Genomic DNA, 20,988 nt, shown 5'->3' with positions numbered 1-20,988 from the left:
GTCTCACCTTATTCAACAGAAGCTGTAACCCTCATCCCCACACCTGTATATAGCAGGCTATCTCCCCCAAAGAGTTCTGTTATTTGAACATATTTTCATCCTCTCATTCAGTCTGATTAGTTCTTTTATTTTAAATACAGTAGGTTTGATTCTCTTGAGATTTCTAATTTTAGCATATTTGTCATTTTTGTTCCTGGCATCATCCTTTGTCAGATGTAGTGACAATAATTCCATGTGGAATTAATTAGCCATAAGCAGCCTTCTTTTAGCACTACACTTTATTGTAATATTTTTGAAACTAAAATAATTATCCAATGTGATAAAGGGTTGAGAAGTTCTAGTTAGTCAAGAATAGGGAAACAGAAAGGTTGTGTATAGCAAAAAAACTTATAATTTTCCAAAAGAGTTAGAATTTGCTGAGTGCAATGGCTCATGCCTTTAATCTCAGCATTTTGGGAGGCTGAGGCAGGCAGATCGCTTGAGCCCAGGAGTTTGAGACCAGCCTGAGCAACATGGCAAAACCCCGTCTTTACAAAAAGTACAGAAATTAGCCGAGCGAGGTGGCACACACCTATAGTCCCAGCTACTTGGAGGGCAGAGGTTGGAGGATCACTTGAGCCCGGGGAGGAAAAGGTTGCAGTGAGCTGTAATCATGCCACTGCACTCCAGCATGGGTGACAGAGTGAGATCCTGTCTCAATTAAAAAAATATATATATATAAAATATATATAATAAAGTAAAAATAACAACTTTACTGAGCATAATATCTATGAATACTCAAAAAGTAGTTCAATATCCCTAGTCGTAATAATGAATATGCAGTGCCAGTCTTAGGAAAATTATGGAATAGGCAATTAGATCAATACCCTCTACCACTCTACCCCCCCCCACCAAAGAAGTGGGTATAAAGGCTGGCACAGTCTTATTCTTAACACAGGCACTGATTTATACCTCGTTATACACACACACATATGTACACAATTGATTCCCACAGTTTCATCCTTAGCAACTTTTTCCTTTCATTCAACATTGCGCTTTCTCTGCATCCTCTTTTAGAAGGGACATGAGGTCCCTTACACTTTAATGTGCAGTCCCCTGGATCATGTCACCCTAGTGACAGTGGAGGGGCATGGATGAATGGGACAAGAAAAGGGGAAAAGGTGACACAGAGAAACTAAAGTCAGACTAATGTTGGAGAAGCATGAGCCTTTCTGCTTTGCCACTTAATAATTTGGTTTCACTTAGGCTTCACTGACCAAGATCTGACAAAGTGCGAAGTGCAAGTAAAAGGATCTTTCTGCTTAATAGAATTTCAGACCAGGCGGTGCTTACTGCCTAGTGCGTCAGCAGCAAAGAGCTACTTGATTTTTTGCCAGGGAGATTAAGATATTTCTTCTGAATATATAATAATGATATGAGACTTTGTAATGTTCAGAACAGAATCTAAAATTCAAATACGTGATCTGACGCAGGTTTTTATGTTCCCCTTACCAACTTACTCATCACTCATATAAAGCTGAGTAGTCTTATAAGAGCTTATGTATTTTTTCCTTCATTTCCTGGGAGTCAGTGCATTAGAAACCATCAAAAAATTGATGAGCCTTCAGGTCCACTAATTCATTCCTTGGAAGTTACACAAATGTGCCCTCATTCTAGGAGACACAATTTGAGGTTGCTGCAGTCTCACCATTTAAGAAATACTGTTCCTTCCCCTCTAGGAAAGTGTCCAAGTAACTGGATTTATGTCTTTTAACTCAGGGCTTATTGTTCAGTATTCAAATGACAATGGGATACTCTGGCATTTGCTTCGAGAGTTGGACTTCATGTCCTTCCTGGAACCACAGATCATTTCCATTGACCTGCCACAGGACGCGAAGACACCTGCAACGGCATTCCGATGGTGGCAACCGCAACATGGTAAGTTACTGCTCACTCCAGCTTTCTGGTAGCTTTTAGGTCATGAAGTATCCATACCCACCTTGCACTGTGTGTTTCTTAATTTGCTGTCAATTTCTAGACAATTTGATTTAAAATCACAGTCATGAAGATATTCATATTGCTATGTAACGAAACTTCTCTAACCACTTTTATTCATCTGATTGCAGGGAAGCATTCAGCCCAGTGGGCTTTGGATGATGTTCTTATAGGAATGAATGACAGCTCTCAAACTGGATTTCAAGACAAATTTGATGGCTCTATAGATTTGCAAGCCAACTGGTATCGAATCCAAGGAGGTCAAGTTGATATTGACTGTCTCTCTATGGATACTGCTCTGATATTCACTGAAAACATAGGTATATATTGTCACCAGATAAAGGGAAAATATCTGATTAACTAGAGGACTAAATTAACTAAAACTCAGGAGGAAACTTTCTAATGCAAAACTGTGTGCCTAACTACCCATGCTGAGGGCGGCTCTCAGGGAAAAAAAAGAAGTTTTATTGTGCTAAGACAACTTGGTAATCCTAGTGACAGTTTTTGTTGGAACTGTCTTTCACAGAACATGAATGATATGAGTAAGGTTTCTTAGAAGAGCAAAAAAAATCTATGAGAGGACATTCCTATGTTTCATAACTTGTAGACTTAAGACTCTATGTTTAAAAAAAGATAGATGTTTGAAGTGATAGATATCCCAATTACCCTGATTTGATCATTACATATTGTATAAATGTATCAAAATATCACATGTAACCCCCAATATATGTATAACTGTAATATATCAGTATTTTAAAGATACTATGTTAGCCCTTTCCAAGGTGGTAATGCTTTTCAAATTAGCAGCCTTCTATATTTCCAAATCTATGGTAACCAAATAAAAGCAGAAAATATAAGAAGAAAAGTCAAAGCACATAGGGGGCACTAAAGATAGGCCATGATTTTTGTTTGCTATTGAAGATGTTTATTATAAGCATAAACACCAAATAAGAAAATGGCACACATATATGCTACCATTACACATTTTTTTTTTTCAGGAAAACCTCGTTATGCTGAGACCTGGGATTTTCATGTGTCAGCATCTACCTTTTTGCAGTTTGAAATGAGCATGGGCTGTAGCAAGCCCTTCAGCAACTCCCACAGTGTACAGCTCCAGTATTCTCTGAACAATGGCAAGGACTGGCATCTTGTCACTGAAGAGTGTGTTCCTCCAACCATTGGCTGTCTGCATTACACGGAAAGTTCAATTTACACCTCGGAAAGATTCCAGAATTGGAAGCGGATCACTGTCTACCTTCCACTCTCCACCATGTGAGAATTGTCATTTGGCTACATGTCAGAACTTTGGGTGCCTGTCACTTAATTTGAAAATAATTGTGATTCGGCCTGGGGATTCTATTATTCTTTCATGATAATTATGCATGGAAGTGCCAGTAAGAAAAAAAAGTGCAAGGTGCTTTGGTTTGCAAGTTTTAAATGTGGCTAGAGAGCACCCAAAGTTTTATGAGGCTGAACTTTTCTGTTCTTTGGCAACATAAAGGCTGCCCACCAGATTCCATTTTTAAACTGTTGTAAAAATAAGTCTCTGCCCATAAACCAGACTGATACTTATTCACACAAAGCAGTATGTGAAATTACCACATATTGGAGAGTATCCTTAGTTTTCTTTCATCTCAATACCACAGTATGAACAAAAGTTTGGTTCCTTTGGAATGCTCATATTGTTTTGCATCTGTCTTCCCCTCCCCAGCATTTCAGATCACATTCAAGAGTTGTACTGACTTACAGCAGGCTTCCACTTTTGTGGTGTAGGCATTTGGATCATTGGAGGATGTTTCTGGGAACTAATGGGTACTGTGGTGACTGGTTAGAGGCTGTACCTCCTGTGACTGCTCCCCCGAGATCCTTGCCTCTCCATTCCTGTGCTCTGTTCTGAATGGCAGGCTGCATTTCCCAGCCTCCTACATCTGTCAGACACTGCAGGAGAATGGAGGGGAGAAATAAGGGATAAATCAGGGTGTTCCTCCCCCTTCTTTCTGCCTCAAGTGCATCTTGGCCAACTTCTGTGGCTCTAGCTCCCCTGGGTGGCCCTCCAGGTGACCCTGGTCCCTGGGCACCAGCAACAACACTTCCTCCCTGTGTCCCTACAGTCTCAGACTCACAGTAAGTGGCTTCCTGACTTTGCTAAACTCCGGTTTCCTCACTGCTTCTACTGGCTTCTCTGCTCTGCCACTTGCTATACATCCAATTCCTTGCACTAATTTCTTTCTGTGTTAAGTGTTTATAGTGGTTTCTGTTTTCCTGGTTCAAACCTGATCCAGACATGTACAATCAAGAGGCAAGGGAAAATTCAGGAAGCCAAAACATTTTAGTATTTAGCCTAAAATAGTTTCCTATGACTGCTAAAGCTTTAAATAGTGCTTACTTGTAGCTCATTTATTCATTTTTTAAAAATTCAACAAACACTTATTGAATATCTACTGTGTTTTAAGCACTCTGGTACTAAATGAATAAGCTGATGCCAGGATCCAAATGTGTTAAAGTCATGCATCACTTAACGATGGTGATACATCTGAGAAATGCATTGTTAGGCAATTCCATTGTTGTGTGAACATCATAGAGTGAACTTAGATAAACCTTCATGGTTTAGCCCATTACACACCTATGCTGTATGATATAGCCTATTGCTCCTCAGCTACAAAGCTGTACAGCATATTGCTATACTAAATACTGTAAGCAATTGTAACATAATTCCAAGTATTTGTATATCTAAACATATCTAAACATAGGAAAGGTACAATAAAAATATGGTATAAAAGATTTTAAAATGGTACACTTGTATAGGGCACTTCCCATAAACAGAGCTTACAGGACTGGAAGTTGCTCTGGGTGAGTGGGTGAGTGAGTGGTGAGTGACTGTGAAGGCCTAGAATATTACTGTACACTACTTTAGATTTCATAAACACTATGCACTTAGGCTCCACTAAATTTAAAAAAAGAATATTTTTCTTTCTTCAATAATAAATTTACCTTACTGTAACTTTTCCATTTTATAAACTTTTTTTAAACTTTTGGACTCTTGTGATAACAGTTAAAACACAAGCACATTGTACAGCTGTACAAAAATGTTTTCTTTCTATCTTTATTCTATAAGCTTTTAATATTTTGAGAACTTTAACTTTTAAAACTTCTTTCTTAAAAACTTAGACACAAAAACACACATTATTAGCCTTGGCATACACAAGGTCAGAATCATCAAGATGTCAATTAGCAATAGGAATTTTTTTTCAGCTCCATTATAATCTTATGAGACCATTGTCATAAATGCAGTCCATCATCGACAGAAACGTCATTATGTAGCACATCACTGTATTTAGGATAACAAACCTCTAAGCAGCTGTTTATGCTATAAGATGATACCAGAGGAAGTACTCGGAGATATTATTGAAACACAGGAGGATACTACCTAACTCATCTAGGGAGAACTGGAGGGAGCTTTCTGAAGGAGTTGATGTCTGAGCTGACTCTGAGTAGGGCTTATCCAGGAGAAGAGGGGAGCGAAAGGGCATTTGTGCTGGCGTAAGCCAGAACAAAATCCAGGAAGCCAGAAAAAGCATGGATGGATGGGGAAATTCAAGGGTTCAGTGTTGCCAGAATATAATTGCAAGGTAAGAAGTAGGAGGTCTGGAGCCAGGAAAGAGGACAGACAATGGAGGAGCCATGTATGTCGTCCTAAGTAGTTTGGTCTTGACAGTGCATATGTTGGGGAACCACTGAAGGGTGGTAAACAGTGGTGCTGTGATTAGGTTTCCATGTCAAAGCCACCATGCTGACAGCTGTGTCACATCCACGGAGAACTTGTGTAGGGGAAACAGTTCTACTTAGAATGGTGCTGCTGAAATTCTACTTCAAGTAGACTGTGTTCCACATTCCACATAACAGACAAACACACTTCTATGCAAACTTTTCCTAAGTGAGGGGCTGTTACTGTTGTTTGGTAAGTCTGCATCTATTTCTGGATAAAGCAGTCTTGTGACCCAAGATACTCCAAATAACAGATTGCAAATAAATAGAAAATATGAGAATACATCACATCATTCTAGACCTCAGCTTTAGAAAGCCAGAACCTCAAGAACCAAAGTAGAGTGCAGAAGTATCAAGGGCTTCCATTTACTCTCAGAAACCATTCCGGGACAGTAAAATAGAGACCTCACTGCCAGAACTTTTAAGACCCTAATTTTTCCTCATGTTTATCACCTTCAATCCCTCCCAGTACTGAATAGCAATAAGAGTCTGAAAGCAAAAACTGAAATTCTGCATGTATTTCAAAAACAAAACAAGTGGATAGTTCCAAATAACTTTTCCACTTCACACATGTGTTTGTAGAATCTTACATGAAAAAAATAGTGAAATATTTAAATAACATGCTTTCTACTCTCCTGTTTATGAGTCAAGAGAAAACAGCATTTCCTACTACTTAGTAGGAAAATAAAGTGCGTAAAGGAAGAGAGAACTGGACCCTGGAGGAAGGCACTTTAAAGAGAAAAGGGAATTAAAATAAATGTCCTTGTGCTTTCAAGGTTGCTTGTCAAACCAGTGGTGTGTTTTTTTTTGGTTAGTTCTCCCAGGACCCGGTTCAGATGGATTCAGGCCAACTACACTGTGGGGGCTGATTCCTGGGCGATTGATAATGTTGTACTGGCCTCAGGGTGCCCTTGGATGTGCTCAGGACGAGGGATTTGTGATGCTGGACGCTGTGTGTAAGTTAATAAAACTGACAGTTTCTTTCTTTGTAACGCAAAAATAAATATGGCTTGTTGAACATGTGACAAATGTCTTTTCTCCACTCCCTCTCTTTCTTAGGTGTGACCGGGGCTTTGGTGGACCCTATTGTGTTCCTGTTGTTCCTCTGCCCTCGATTCTTAAAGACGATTTCAATGGGAACTTACATCCTGACCTTTGGCCTGAAGTGTATGGTGCAGAGAGGGGGAATCTGAATGGTGAAACCATCAAATCTGGAACATCTCTAATTTTTAAAGGGGTCAGATACAGATAAGATTCTCCTTCCCAACATTACTACTAACATTGTCTTCTTCAGTCACTGCTCAACACAAATGCATTTCTGAATCTCTTCAGATGACATAATATTTAATACATAGTTATTGACTTTTAGCCCAAACCATGTTTCCTCTTCTGAGTGCAATCATTTTTTCATGATCACTTGGGCATAAAATTTTTCCTCTGCTTTGGTGATCAGACCTTCCTTACTTCCTGCTGGAATTATATACATAAATTTATATGCAGATAGTTTTTAGAATGTAAATTTCCATAATCTAAGATTTTATGTTACTAAATATTTAACTTGGAATATTTTCTAAATGACTTTATGAACGGTCTTTAGTTTTCCTTTTCTTTTTTTTTTTCTGCCAATAGAACCATTTGGTGACTTTAAGAAAATCAAATACTTAAGTCAAGTAAAATAGCATTCTCAGACATTGTTAATATCTTTTTTGTATTTCAACCGAGATGTCTGGTTAGAGAGAATGTTAAGCAATTGTGTGAAACTCTGTGCTAAGCTGGCATATCTTCATATGTGAATACATGCCACATCCCATCTCTCTCAGCATGGGGAAATTGACTGACCTAGGTGTGCAAATGAAATCTTTGACAAAAACCTGCATGGGTTTCTGTACAGCCCTAATGATTAACATCTAACACCTAGAAAATTAGATACCCTGGAACTTTTTCAATTATAGTCAATAGATGCCAGTTATCATCCTTGTTTGAATCCAAATTCTTCTCAAGTTTTGGATGAGAAAGAAAGAAATGCGTAGGGCCTGAGAGAGATTTACAAGTCTCTGAGAGTTTTGAGGGACTGAAGAAATTAAGGTAGAACATTTCAGAGTGGAAACTCCTGGTTTTGGGGGCGGCGGGATTTGTTTTGTTTTGTCTTATCTAAGATGTTAGTTCTCATTACCATTAGCTCACATCTGACCCATTTGAACCAGTTGACAAGACTAAAAAGCAGAAGTCCTATAACTTTTTATGACTGAAAGATCTTTATCTGATAAATTTTTAAGCAGTAGAATTAACCTAGTCTTTTGATCCTCTAAACAAGAAAGATGCATAATGTTTTATATTTTCCCTTTAGCCATCCAAATGCAAGAGCAGCCAAGCATTATATGTCTTAGACATATTATCTATCAGCTCTGCAAGATGTAGAGAGGACTCAGCATGTGCCATTCAGTAGGTTGCAGTTTGACCTAGAAAGTCATTCTTTCGTGAAAAAGGATATGATAGTCTCTTTTTAATGTTTATAGATTCAGGAATACTATCTACTATTAAAATAGCTTGTTTGTTGCAAAAGAATTTCTCACTTTTAGCACAAATGGATCACTGAACCTGAAAAAGGATGAGAAAAGAAACATATGTGTGTGAACTAGAATATATGTGGCAGCAGAGTTTGACAGTTCTGCTGTATAAATATCAATATAAAATGCTAACCTATAAACAAATATTGCAAATATAAAAGAAATTTTCAGATTACAAATCATGCTCACTTTCAATAAAATTGCTCCTACAAAATACAGTGTAAAATAGGTCCCTTTAAGAGTGACTTGTATTGACCCATGGGAACAACTTTATACTTGCATTCCATAATCAAGGGGAAAGAGTAATCATATTTCTATATTTTGATGTTAGCAAGAGATATTTATTACCTGAATCTATCAACTGTCTACCTCAAAGCTTTTTCATTACAATCTGAAGAAGGGACCTTTCCTCTCAACCTCAACTCCCACATGGCATTGAGCTCTAAAAGAATCCAACACTTAGCCAGGCACAGTGGTGCACACCTCTAGTCCCAGCTACAGTGGGGGCTGAGGTGGGAGGATCATTTGAGGCCAGGAGTTCGAGTTTGTAGTGAGCTATGATTACATTTATAAATAGCCACTGGGCGACAGAGCAAGACTCTGTCTCTTAAAACAAACAAACAAAAAAATCCAAGGCTTTATGCAAGTGTATAAGGAAGAGGGTAAAGACATTAAGACATGAAGAAATGAAGAAGATGCATGGGTTAGGTATCATGGACCGAACAGAGCAGTGAATTACTAGGCATAAAAGAAAAAACAAAGACTAGAAATATAAGGCTTTTACATGGCAACCTGTCCTGAAGTATGAATCTATGCTTTGTGAAGTTATGAGATGGGTTAAATGCAGTTGCGTTTTCATTACAATATCAAATAATTCTCAAATTCTACATTTGGCATTATCTGGATATTTCTCTCCCCAAACCAAAAGATAGTTTAATAAACAAAACACTGGTATCTTATAAAGGATAGACGTTTTAGAATCTGACATATCTGGGTTCAAATCCTACCATCACCACTTATAAACTATGTAATCTTGAGAAAGTTACTTTCCCTCTCTGAGTTTTAGTTTCCTTATCTGCAATATGAGAATAATATTTTTCTCTCAGTAGTGCTAGGTGCTTTAAATGAGTAAAATGTCTATCTTAGCACCCAGCATGTATAGGCACTCAATATGTGGTTGCTATTGTGGAATTTGCTCTACTTAAATTTTTTTCAGCTCTTGAGGAATGTGATCTATAATTTATATGATTAAGAAGAGGAAAATGTTCTCTGTTAGCTAAAATTACATTTGGCATTTGTTAGTTGATGAGAAATCAGTGACAATGTCCACTTATTATCACACAGCCATGCATCCGTAAAGAGTCACATCATTCAGAAGTTGCAGCTGAAAAACTAAAAGACTTGTCTGGACCTTAGGCTATTTGCATAGTGAAATTCTGTTTTACTGGCTGTCACTGCAATCCTATGTACCCATGAAGAAAAGAACCTTTCGAGTTGTCAATCCTAGGCAACCAGAAATAGTTAAATTAGCAGAAAAAATTACGAAAGCTAATGTGATCTCTTTCCTTGTTCATTGACTTCTCTGCATGAATGCTTACAGCCTGAGCATCAGGACTTGCCTTAGTTATGCCTTATTTAACTTGACCAACTGGGGGATGTTGTTGTGTCAGCCTGAATGAGAGCCCCTGGGGCTGTCAGAGTGAGCAAAGGAGTAGTAAGTTCCTAAGACTCCTTGGAACCCTGAGAAAGTTACCTATTAGTTCCCATCTTCCAGCGGGAGCACTTGGCACATTTTCCATCTGCTTCCTCGTTACTCTTCTCATAACATGCTGTGATCAAAGGAGGCTGTTTTTAACAAAGGCCTGTAGATATGTAATGCTATCATTTTTGCACCGCTTTTTAGAAGGGTCACAGAAAAGTCTGATTTAGATTTGAGACAATGAAACTGTGTCATTCAGGCACAGGATATGAAAGCCATTAAGAGAGGGGAAACAAGGATCATCCCATTTTTCCTTTTAAACTAGGCAAAATTTGCTTCTTGATCATGATATGTATTTATTACTTAGCTAATGCAAGTTAGGTGTATAAAATCAAAGGGATACAATTCTGCAAGTGAAAAAAAGTTGCTTAACGTATATGTTTTTATTTTCAGGAAGGACTAAGGATGCTTATTTCAAGAGATCTAGATTGTACAAATACAATGTATGTCCAGTTTTCACTTAGATTTATAGCAAAAAGTAAGTATGAATTTATTATTTTCCTTCAAGAGAATTCTCCCCTGTGCAATTCCTTTTCCACAAAGAAATCACGGATTTAAGGCCCATAAGTTTTGCTATATGGAAGAGCTAACATAAATTAGTATACATAAATGTTTGCAAATGTTTTTCTTTAATGTAAGTTTATCTTAATATAAGGGCAAGAAAACGACTGGTTTTAAATAATTTCATATAGCTGTAATCATATTAGTTCTATGGTAGTTAAATTTATCATCATGTCCCTGAGTCTTTCCACCACTACTTTCTAACTAAAAGAAATTTAAATTTTAAAATGTTTAACTTATGAAAAACGTGGATTTTCTTTTACAGATGTGAATCCAAAAAAAGCCTATTCTTAGTCATTCTGGCTTTTCATATTAACTAAATAATTTTCCTGAACAAATTGATTGTAGATATAATACATATTCAAACAGTTTTTCTGTTTATATCCTGAGATTTAAATGTTTGACCCTTGTAAAATCGTGATGCCTGTAGAATCAAAATGTTTTGATGTAATGTTTCCTAAATACAGAAAGATGCCTGTGCATATCTGAGAGAGAAAGAGAGGTATTATTGTGTGCAAATCCAAGCTTTGGTGCGTATTTCGAGATATACAGAAAGCCCAACCTGTCATCCCCTTAAGTTGCTTCTGAAGCATTTGGACTATAAAGCTTCCATGTAAACATAAGTTCTCTTATGCATTGATGCCTAAAGATTCAGCTAAGAACATACCATTTCCCCATTTTTATCACAGTATGTTTTATACCTGTGTTATCTTCTTCCTAGGTACCCCAGAGAGATCTCACTCTATTCTGTTACAATTCTCCATCAGTGGAGGAATCACTTGGCACCTGATGGATGAATTTTACTTTCCTCAAACAACGAATATACTTTTCATCAATGTTCCCTTGCCATACACTGCCCAAACCAATGCTACAAGATTCAGACTCTGGCAACCTTATAATAACGGTAAAAATGCATGTGTTCTCCTGTGATCAAAACTGATAGTGGTATGTTAACACATTTGTTTCTAAGGTGTGGAGGAAGTGTTTGTCAACTGAGCAGCTTAGCTGTCCACAGCACACACATTTTACATGCTTCACTTTTGACAAATGTATTAGTCCGTTTTCGTGCTCTTGATAAAGACAAACCCAGACTGGGAAGAAAAAGAGGTTTAATCGGACTTACGCTTCCACATGGCCAGGGAGGCCTCAGAATCATGGCGGGAGGCAAAAGGCATGTCTTACATGGCAGCAGCAAGAGAAAATAAGGAAGATGCGAAAGTGGAAACCCCTGATAAACCCATCAGATCTCATCAGACTTATTCACTGCCACAAGAACATTATGGAGGAAACTGCTCTCATGATTCAAATTATCTCCTACCTGGGTCCCTCCCACAATACATGGGAATTATGGGAGTACAATTCAAGATGAGATTTGGGTGGGGACACAGAGCCAAACCGTATCAACAAGTCTCAATAAATATTTAAATATTTAACATATATATATATATATATACACGTATATATAATCTCTTCATATTTGACTAGTGGGTTCTCCTGTTAATGTAAATATAGCTGAATTCTGTTACAGAGCTAAAGATTTTTAAAAATAATCCAGCATTATCATTAGGCACTCATCAGTTGTAATGACATTTTTGTTGCATTTATTTGGGAATACATAGTTCTTCTGAGTGTGGCGTTTCATTAGTGAAATAGAATACTATAGCAAAATGCCATGACAAAGTGAGAGGGACTTAGACCAAGCAGATAGTGCCGTAGATAAAATATTCTTATTACATACACTTGCTTCAGTGATAAGTTAAAGTGAATGTATAATTTAATACATTTCAAATGGTTACAGAAAATGATTCTACAAATTGGTAATGTTTTATTGCTTCCTATATTTCTATTAACTGCTGATTATAAAGGACCAGACTTTACCAAGTCATGCATATAATCACCTAAATATGCGTGGAGATGCCACATTAAGCAGCAGATTCTTTGCAGAGGCAACACAAAAATGGAAAAGGCAAAGGTTCTTCCATCTCTAAAATTTAACCTATTTCCTTAACAATATGTTAAAACTAAAACATAAAACAAAATTTTTAATGTATTGTGAAACATATATGTATACATACATCTTGTCACTGAATAAAAGTCCAAAAAAGGAATGTGCCAGGCGCAGTGGCTCACAACTGTAATCCCAGCACTTTGGGAGGCCAAGGCAGGTGGATCACCTGAGGTCAGGAGTTCAAGACCAGCCTGGCCAACATGGTGAAACCCCATCTCTACAAAAATACAAAAAAATTAGCTGGGCATGGTGGCACACACCTGTAATCCCAGCGACTAGGGAGTCTGAGGCAGGAGAATCACTTGAACTTGGGAGGCAGAGGTTGGAGTGAACCGAGATCATGACACTGCACTCCAGCCTGGGTGACGGAGGGATTGCTGTCTTCATACTATGTTTGGAGTGCTCACCTAATTATTTTTTCATTGATTCCACCAACCACTTTCTAAACAAGAAGAGGAAAGAATGCTACTAGAATTAGAACACGGATAGGATTAGAGATAGAGACCTGTGATTTCATTCAAAGCATCAGGTTTGTTCTACAGGCTCCTGTTTACAGATCCTTTTTTATGTTTTGTAAGAATTGTACTAAAGTAGAAATCAGTGAAGAAGCAACCTAGGGAATCTTGACGTTCCTGCTTGGCATGGACTTATCACCTTTTTTCAAGGTCAGTCCAAACAGTGCTTTACAAAAGCAGCCTGGCTTTTGCCATTATTATCTACTCTAACATATTCCTTAAACGCCTGGTCTAAATCACTGAATCAAATACTATAGCAGTATAAAGGGTGATTTCCCTAGTTTCCTATATATTCCCACAGTATCTCCAGATCAACATAGAAGATATGAAAAACATTAAGAAAACATGGAGTATTATTGATCATAGAATATTTTTCTTCTGTATTAAATAAACAAATAAATGCAATTACGTATCAGGGCATTATTTTAATGGCCATAGTCCTTCAGCCTTACTGAAGTATGGTGCTAAGCCATGGGTTGACCCTAAAAAGCATGAATTGCTCCCTGAATAGACTGATTAGTGTACCTCGGCTCTAAGTCCACTAACTGACCACTCATTCTCACAGACTGCATGTCTCACAGATTCCCCTAAACCACTAAAACACAACTCAAAACCCACTCTTGCCAGGGGAGGGTTCATAGCACTGCTATTATTTGAAGGACAGCATGCTTTCACATACATTATATACACAGCATTGTCACAGCTTTCTGAAATTAGCAAGGCAGTTCCATGGTATATCAATTTAATATGGTTGCAAGCTTAATTTTTTCACTTTTTTTTTTTTTTTTGAGACAGCATCTTGCTCTGTTGCCCAGGCTGGAGTGCAGTGGCGTGATCTTGGCTCACTGCAACCTCCACCTCCCAGGCTCAACCATCCTCCCACCTCAGCCTCCTGAATAGCTGGGACTACAGGCATGCACCACCATGTCCAGCTAATTTTTTTGTTTATTTGTTTGCTTTTTTGTAGAGACGAGGTTTTGCCATATTGCCCAGGCTTGGGCAGTCTGCCCACCTTGGGGTCCCAAAGTGCTGGGATTACAGGCGTGAGCCACCGTGCCTGGCCAGTTTTAATCACTGACAATATACAAAGTACTGACAAGTACTTTATGTTTTTTTTTCCCCCCAGAAAGTATATGGGTTTGGCAGGGGGTGGTTTGTGTGGTTCTTTTTTGAGACATGGTCTTGCTCTGTTGCCCAGGCTGGAGTGCAGTGGCATGGTCACAGCTCACTGTAACCTCAAACTCCTGGACCCAAGCAGTCCTCCCACCTCAGCCTCCTGAGTAGCTGGGACTACAGGCATGCACAAACACACCTGGCTAATTTTTTTTATTTTTTGTAGAGATAGGCCCTTACTATGTTGCTCAGGCTGGTCTTGAACTCCTGGGCTCAAACAATCCTCCTGTAGAAGGCACATGTTTAACCTATTGTTACTGAGTTGCTTTTGTCCTTTGCTTTCTTTCAATGAGCAAAAGTGTTCATTTGATTTTCATCACTGGAAAAACTTGCTTTATCCAAAAATGCCTTAGGTAAGAAAGAAGAAATCTGGATTGTTGATGACTTCATTATCGATGGAAATAATGTAAACAACCCTGTGATGCTCTTGGATACATTTGATTTTGGGCCCAGAGAAGACAATTGGTTTTTCTATCCTGGTGGTAACATTGGTCTTTATTGTCCATATTCTTCAAAGGGGGCACCGTAAGTATTAAGAATCTAAAAATAAAACCACTGCTGTATACAAATCATGATGAACTTTTGCCTAAATGGATTCCTGGTTGTTTTCCTGTGTAACAGTGAAGAAGATTCAGCTATGGTGTTTGTTTCAAATGAAGTTGGTGAGCATTCCATTACCACCCGTGACCTAAATGTGAATGAGAACACCATCATACAATTTGAGGTACTTGACTTTGTTCTATAATAAATGCTTTAAATTTTATATTGAACAAAACCTAGGAAAGGGGAGGAAAATCTCAGATAATTTCATGCATTATGACCTCCCATTTTTGTGCAAGGATGTAAGAGATTTTGGCATCGTAATTTACTCTTATTAACAGAGCCAATTGTCATACTAAGGTTTATTTCTGAATTATTATCCTTTATGACGTAGTTTCCCCACCTGCTACAATGGGAAGTTGAAATAAATTATTTTAAACATTATAAAAATGAAAAGGCTCATACTATTCTTGTATTATATTTCCAAACTTTTTATGTGAAACTTAAAATTTCTTAGGGACTAGGTCAATGTAACTATAGTCTATGCCATGCTAGGATATTTATATAATATTTGTCATGATGTTATTAATTTTACAGATAATACTGTTTTATAATTTCAAATGTATTTGTGTATTTTATTAATACTTATGCACTCCTTTTATTTGTCAAGAGAGCAAATTAATAATTAACATAAAAATATTTATATATTTCAAAAACTTAGATAAAATCAGCAGAACCAAAGGTATATTATACCAGCGTTTTAGAATATTAACTTTTCAGAATTTTTTTTCATAGCTAATAAAAGATGACATCTTTAGCACCTTTAAGAGTTCTATTATCAGCCAGGCGTGGTGGCTTACACCTATAATCCCAGGAGTTTGGGAGGCCAAGGCAGGCAGATCATGAGGTCAGGAGTTCAAGACCAGCCTAACCAACATGGTGAAACCCCGTCTCACTAAAAATACAAAAATTAGCCGGGCATGGTGGTGCGCACCTGTAATCTCAGTGACTTAGGAGGCTGAGGCAGGGGAATTGCTTGAACATGGGAGGTGGAGGTTGCAGTGAGCCGAGATTGTGCCACTACCCTCCAACCTGGGCACAAAGTGAGATTCCATCTCCAAAAAAAAAAAAAAAATAGAATTCAGGAAGAAACAAGTGCCTATATTCAAAAGTTTATCAAATGTCAATAGTTTACTTATCGGAAGGTAAAAGTTATGTAAGTTCACATACCTACACACACATAATATGTATAGTGTATATTTATTGTATATAACTATAACTATAGATGGTTATGTGTAACTGTATATATCAATAACTGGTTCCTATGCTTTGATGGCATGATAGTAAGAAAATGTTCATCTCAATTGGAAAGGGGAAATTTTTTATAGAAAGAATTGCATGCATTTATATAATTTATTTTAATGCACTTGAAAGCATGGGAAAAGGAATGGAGTGGTTGTTTTCCTAATGGTTAAAAAGGTCTTTACATAAAGACAGAATACACTGGTGGATACCAGGGTGGGGAGGAGAAGGATGTGGGAAGAAGTAGGTGAAAGGAGACAAGCTTGCAGTTATGAAGGATGAGTAAGTCTAGAGATCCAATGTACAGCATGAAGACCATAGTTAATAATATAATAATGTATGCTGAAAATGTGTTAAGAGAATAGATTTTAGATGCTCTTACCACACACACACACACACACACACACACACACACACACACAAAAGGTAACTATGGAAGGTGATAGATAGGTTAATTCACTTGGCCGTAGTAATTATTTCACTTTGTATATCATATCAAAACAGTATGGGTACACCTTAAGTATATATAATTTTTAAAAAATCTTTCCCTGTGCCAGGGAAATGATGACAATGATTGTATTTTCTTTTGATATTGAATATTCATTGAAGATTCATGTGTAAAACTCTTAGGATTATTTGGAAGGTGTCATAAGAAGGAAAATAGAAGGTATCCTACCTAGATGGGGGGGGGAAGCTAACAGTTAGGATTAGGGAAACAGTCTTTTCACTATGATTTGCTTGGCTTGGCTAGGAAAATGGGCCAAAGGTGAAATTTGGAATTGTCCCAGCCTCTGCCTTACCCAGTTCCTGCTTTTTATAAAATGAAGGGAAATAAATTTTTCATGAGGCCCTTTGAGGTTCTTTATGAAAAATTATAATTTCAAGGTAATATACAATATTACTCAGTAAGGCAAAACATAATTTTATAGTATTAAATATTTCAGCAAGACAGTTCCCAGGAAAATGGACCCTAGAAAATAATGAAGTGGTGAATCATTTCAAGGCTTGTTGCTCTGAGGTAATTTGTATCATTTTTTTCTTCATCCCCAAGATCAACGTTGGCTGTTCGACTGATAGCTCATCCGCGGATCCAGTGAGACTGGAATTTTCAAGGGACTTCGGGGCGACCTGGCACCTTCTGCTGCCCCTCTGCTACCACAGCAGCAGCCACGTCAGCTCTTTATGCTCCACCGAGCACCACCCCAGCAGCACCTACTACGCAGGAACCATGCAGGGCTGGAGGAGGGAGGTCGTGCACTTTGGGAAGCTGCACCTTTGTGGGTAAGGACCCGCTGCTTGACGCCACATTTGTTTCTCCTTTGACAGTTTATTCCTGAAGTCATCATTCACTTGCCACTTTATCATGGGGAAATTTCCACCTGACGTTTCTTCCTCCGTTCTCAAGCAGATCAGTGGATATTTAAAATGTAGGACACGGAGCTGACATAACTACTAATTTCTAGTTCGAAGGTAGATTTTAACAGCACACCATGGGCTGCACCCTGTAGTGGGGTTCATATCCTTGTGAATTTCTCTTAGATCAATTAGAACACAACAAAAATAAGGTTTTCCACGCGTTCCTCCTGCCTACTCCCACCTGACAATATAAATGCAGCTAGAATATTATGACTTTCAAACACCTGTCTATGTCTGTCATGCAGGGAGAGTGTATATAGGGAGCATAGAAGCCCACAGAATATTCCTGGTGTCTCATTAAAAAAAAAAAAAAAAAAAGTTAGCACGTTGCCCCCAGGCATCTCTACTTTTCCAACCTCTCTCAGCATTCTTGTTACATTTATTTGACTCTTCTGCTGAAAAGCAACTTAGAGATAAAGGACTTCACCCCTAAGAGAAATGAAATGAAAAGTATATTTCAAAAAACAAAACTGATAATAAAAGTGAACAAAGAGAGGAAGTCAACAAAGCAGTCTGCCTCCAAATTTCTGTTTTTTCTCTCAGAATTAAGAATGTTTTCTTTCAGAGTATGTCAAAAAAGAAGAAAGTACTAATATCATACTTTCAAGATGGAAATAGATTTATATTCCTGCTGTGAAATGGAGCATAATTAGAAGTCTTGAGTCTTCAAACAAGACTACTAATACCTAGTACTTTTCCAAAAGGGTGAAAGTGAATTTTTTAAAGTCTGCATCTCTTTGAACATGAATCTATCCACTCCTCATTATATCATCAGCATAACTTTTATAAATTGATTGCTAAGGATTTTAATATTTTGGGTTGTTGAATATATAATTTACTAATCCTTGCGATTATGCCAGGATATGATTCTCATAGGAAATCCAACTATCTTTTTAAAAATAAGCATTACTAAGCAAAAAGTCCTCAAGAACTGATAGCCAGAGGAGGCAAAGAGTGTCTCTGGAGATCATAGGAATAGATGGAGCTGATGACACAGCCAGCACAACCAGAAAGCTACCATTGGTTGTGGGGAGCTTGTCTTTAGAAGAATCTGGCAGGGGAAAATAATCCAGGAAAAAGTTTTTATTCAAAATGGTTGTATTATTTAAGATCATATGTTGCAAGAAATATAAAGAGGCTTACCAAAAAGGTGAAAGAACTTATTGGAAAGATACTGGGGAATTGCATGGACTTCACTCAGAAAGTGTGGGGGACTTAGCAACAGAAGTTTATGATCCTTGTTTTTATTGTGCTCACATTAACATCACTTGGCAAACCAGAGCTTTCATTTTCTGGAGCTCTTAATTCCAAATTTTCAAATCTGAACCTATCAGCTGTAGCCTGAAAGCCAAGTGTTCCAAGAGAAGCATAGCTGTCGAAAAACCATGCCTATGAGCAGGACAGGCAAGGGGAAAGGCCTAGATAGCTTAGGCACTGCTATGGTCTGAATTTTTGTTGAAATTCACATGTCTCAATTCATTCCCCTGAAGGTAATGGAATAAGGAGATGGGGCATTTTAGGGGGCAATTAGTTCATGAAAGTGGAGCCCTCATGATTGGCATCAGTGCCCTTATAAAAGAGACTCCAGTGGACTGCCTTGCCTCTTCCACCATGTGAGGACCCAGCAGGAAGGCAGCATCCATAAACCACAAAGTGAGTCCTCACCAGACACTGAGGTGCTGGCTCCTTTATCTTGGACTTCCCAGCTACTCCACAAGTGTGAGAAATAAATTTCTGTTATTTATAAGCCACCCGATTTATGGTATTTTGTTACAGCAGCCTGAATGGAGTAAGACAGGCTTCTAGATACAGAGCAGTCCACTGAACTCCCTTATGGTATTATGGACAAACACTAGGTTTTCTGTTTAATGGACCTCTAATTTCCTCCAATTATCCAGCTAAGAATTAAATAGAAAACCACCCTAAAGATAGATTGTAGGTTATGATTTTAGATTGTTTTGCCAACTGAGACTTGCTTCAGCAAGTTCCCACTTGGAAATAATCCCATCTAAAGGTGTATGAAACAAGATGACAAAGACCTGCCAGAGGCACTGAGTGAAGATGTCCATGCCAGGGGAGTGCTCCAGCGTCACAGAGACCACCTCGCTCAGCGTTGGTAATGCCCACTGTGCTGTGCTTCCACATAAGGCATGACAATATAATTTGGAAATCTGAACAAGAGACTTGCAGACATCTATATTTTCACCCACTGGTACAAAACCACTTACAAAACACAATAATAGTGTACAGAACCTCGACTGTCACATTATTTGTATTCCATGTCATTTTTATTTCCATGAAAAGAAAGTAAATGTATCAAGGAGGCATGCATGCCTATTCTCAGAATGGTATAAACCCACCTTTCAAACTGCCTTCAACCATTTCTGTGAAGAGAAAAATTTGCCTTAAGGGTGTTGTCTAGTCCTTGTTTCAGGAAAAGAATTAGCACTCTTCTTAAAACCCATGCAGGCATGAATGGCTGGAAGGCAAAAGTTAAATTTTCTCCAACTCAGTGAACCATCCCTTGGTTGGTATTCAACATGGTACATAGTAATGGCACAAGTGCTGGATGCTAAAAGCATATATATATACAAAAATCCATGTTTAAATTACTCTTTTCTTGCATTTATTGGACACTAGATACACACAAAAAGTGTATTAAATGTTCTCAGGTGCAAAATAGTCAAATTTTGTTCCTTCTACATATATAGTCCATTTACATTCAAAGAATAACTATGAGCTTTCATCTAATTTTATTCACATCACCTTGGTGTGCTTTTAGAGTCCTTTTGTCTTTAAAAGTTCCTAATTGTTTTTGCTTTATGCAATTTCATAATGAGTCAACCAAAACCCCTATTTAATGAAAGCAATGTTGTGTGCTTGAAATTTTAAGTTTATGTTTAAAAAACAGATCCTTTTGAATACAACTGGCTTAGGAGAACAGATGCTGACATTCACCAAGGAGGGTGGCAGTGAGAAATTTTCAAAATAAGATTTCAGCAGAAGGGAACCACAGTGAAACCAGACCCTTCAGCCTATTTATCATAGTGCTTGCAGTTTATGTGTCAAGGCAGGTGAACAATAATAAATATCCAACTAAGGTGGTTCATTTGTATTCAGAACATTTGAATAAATAAGAAGTTCAAAAAAATCCTTGTAGGCTTTTGTTCAAAGGAAAACTCCAGCCATTTCCCTCAGCTCAGCAGTCTGAAAGTTCAAAAGGTAAGAAGTGCTTCTTGCCAAGACTAAACTCTGACAAGTATTTGAAAATAAAGTTTAATTATGGACTGGCATTTTGGGGGCAGCTTAATATAGTTGGAGGTTGGGACTGGACATGGTGGCTCATGCCTGTAATCCCAGCACTTTGAGAGGCCAAGGCGGGCGGATCACTTGAGGTCAGGACTTTGA

The 20,988-nt window shown here is 37.9% G+C and overlaps 1 protein-coding gene across 3 annotated transcripts in view; it reads left to right on the top strand.

The window, feature by feature from the left end:
• RELN (reelin) overlaps positions 1–20,988 on the top strand; it is a 520,521-nt gene that overhangs the window by 418,083 nt on the left and 81,450 nt on the right. For all 3 annotated transcript variants that reach the window (XM_003825720.5, XM_055114793.2, XM_063606317.1), the window contains exons 32-41: positions 1,759–1,917; positions 2,106–2,294; positions 2,973–3,246; positions 6,555–6,695; positions 6,799–6,976; positions 10,459–10,543; positions 11,348–11,530; positions 14,676–14,847; positions 14,944–15,046; positions 17,216–17,445. In XM_003825720.5, coding sequence (XP_003825768.3) covers positions 1,759–1,917; positions 2,106–2,294; positions 2,973–3,246; positions 6,555–6,695; positions 6,799–6,976; positions 10,459–10,543; positions 11,348–11,530; positions 14,676–14,847; positions 14,944–15,046; positions 17,216–17,445 — 1,714 coding nt within the window. The remainder of the gene's footprint in view (positions 1–1,758; positions 1,918–2,105; positions 2,295–2,972; positions 3,247–6,554; positions 6,696–6,798; positions 6,977–10,458; positions 10,544–11,347; positions 11,531–14,675; positions 14,848–14,943; positions 15,047–17,215; positions 17,446–20,988) is intronic.

The sequence above is a fragment of the Pan paniscus genome, chromosome 6 (assembly GCF_029289425.2).
Source record: "Pan paniscus chromosome 6, NHGRI_mPanPan1-v2.0_pri, whole genome shotgun sequence".
In the NCBI taxonomy this organism is placed as follows: Eukaryota; Metazoa; Chordata; class Mammalia; order Primates; family Hominidae; genus Pan; species Pan paniscus.
The sequence above is the reverse complement of the archived record's forward strand: the minus strand, read 5'-3'. Positions and strand labels throughout refer to the sequence as shown.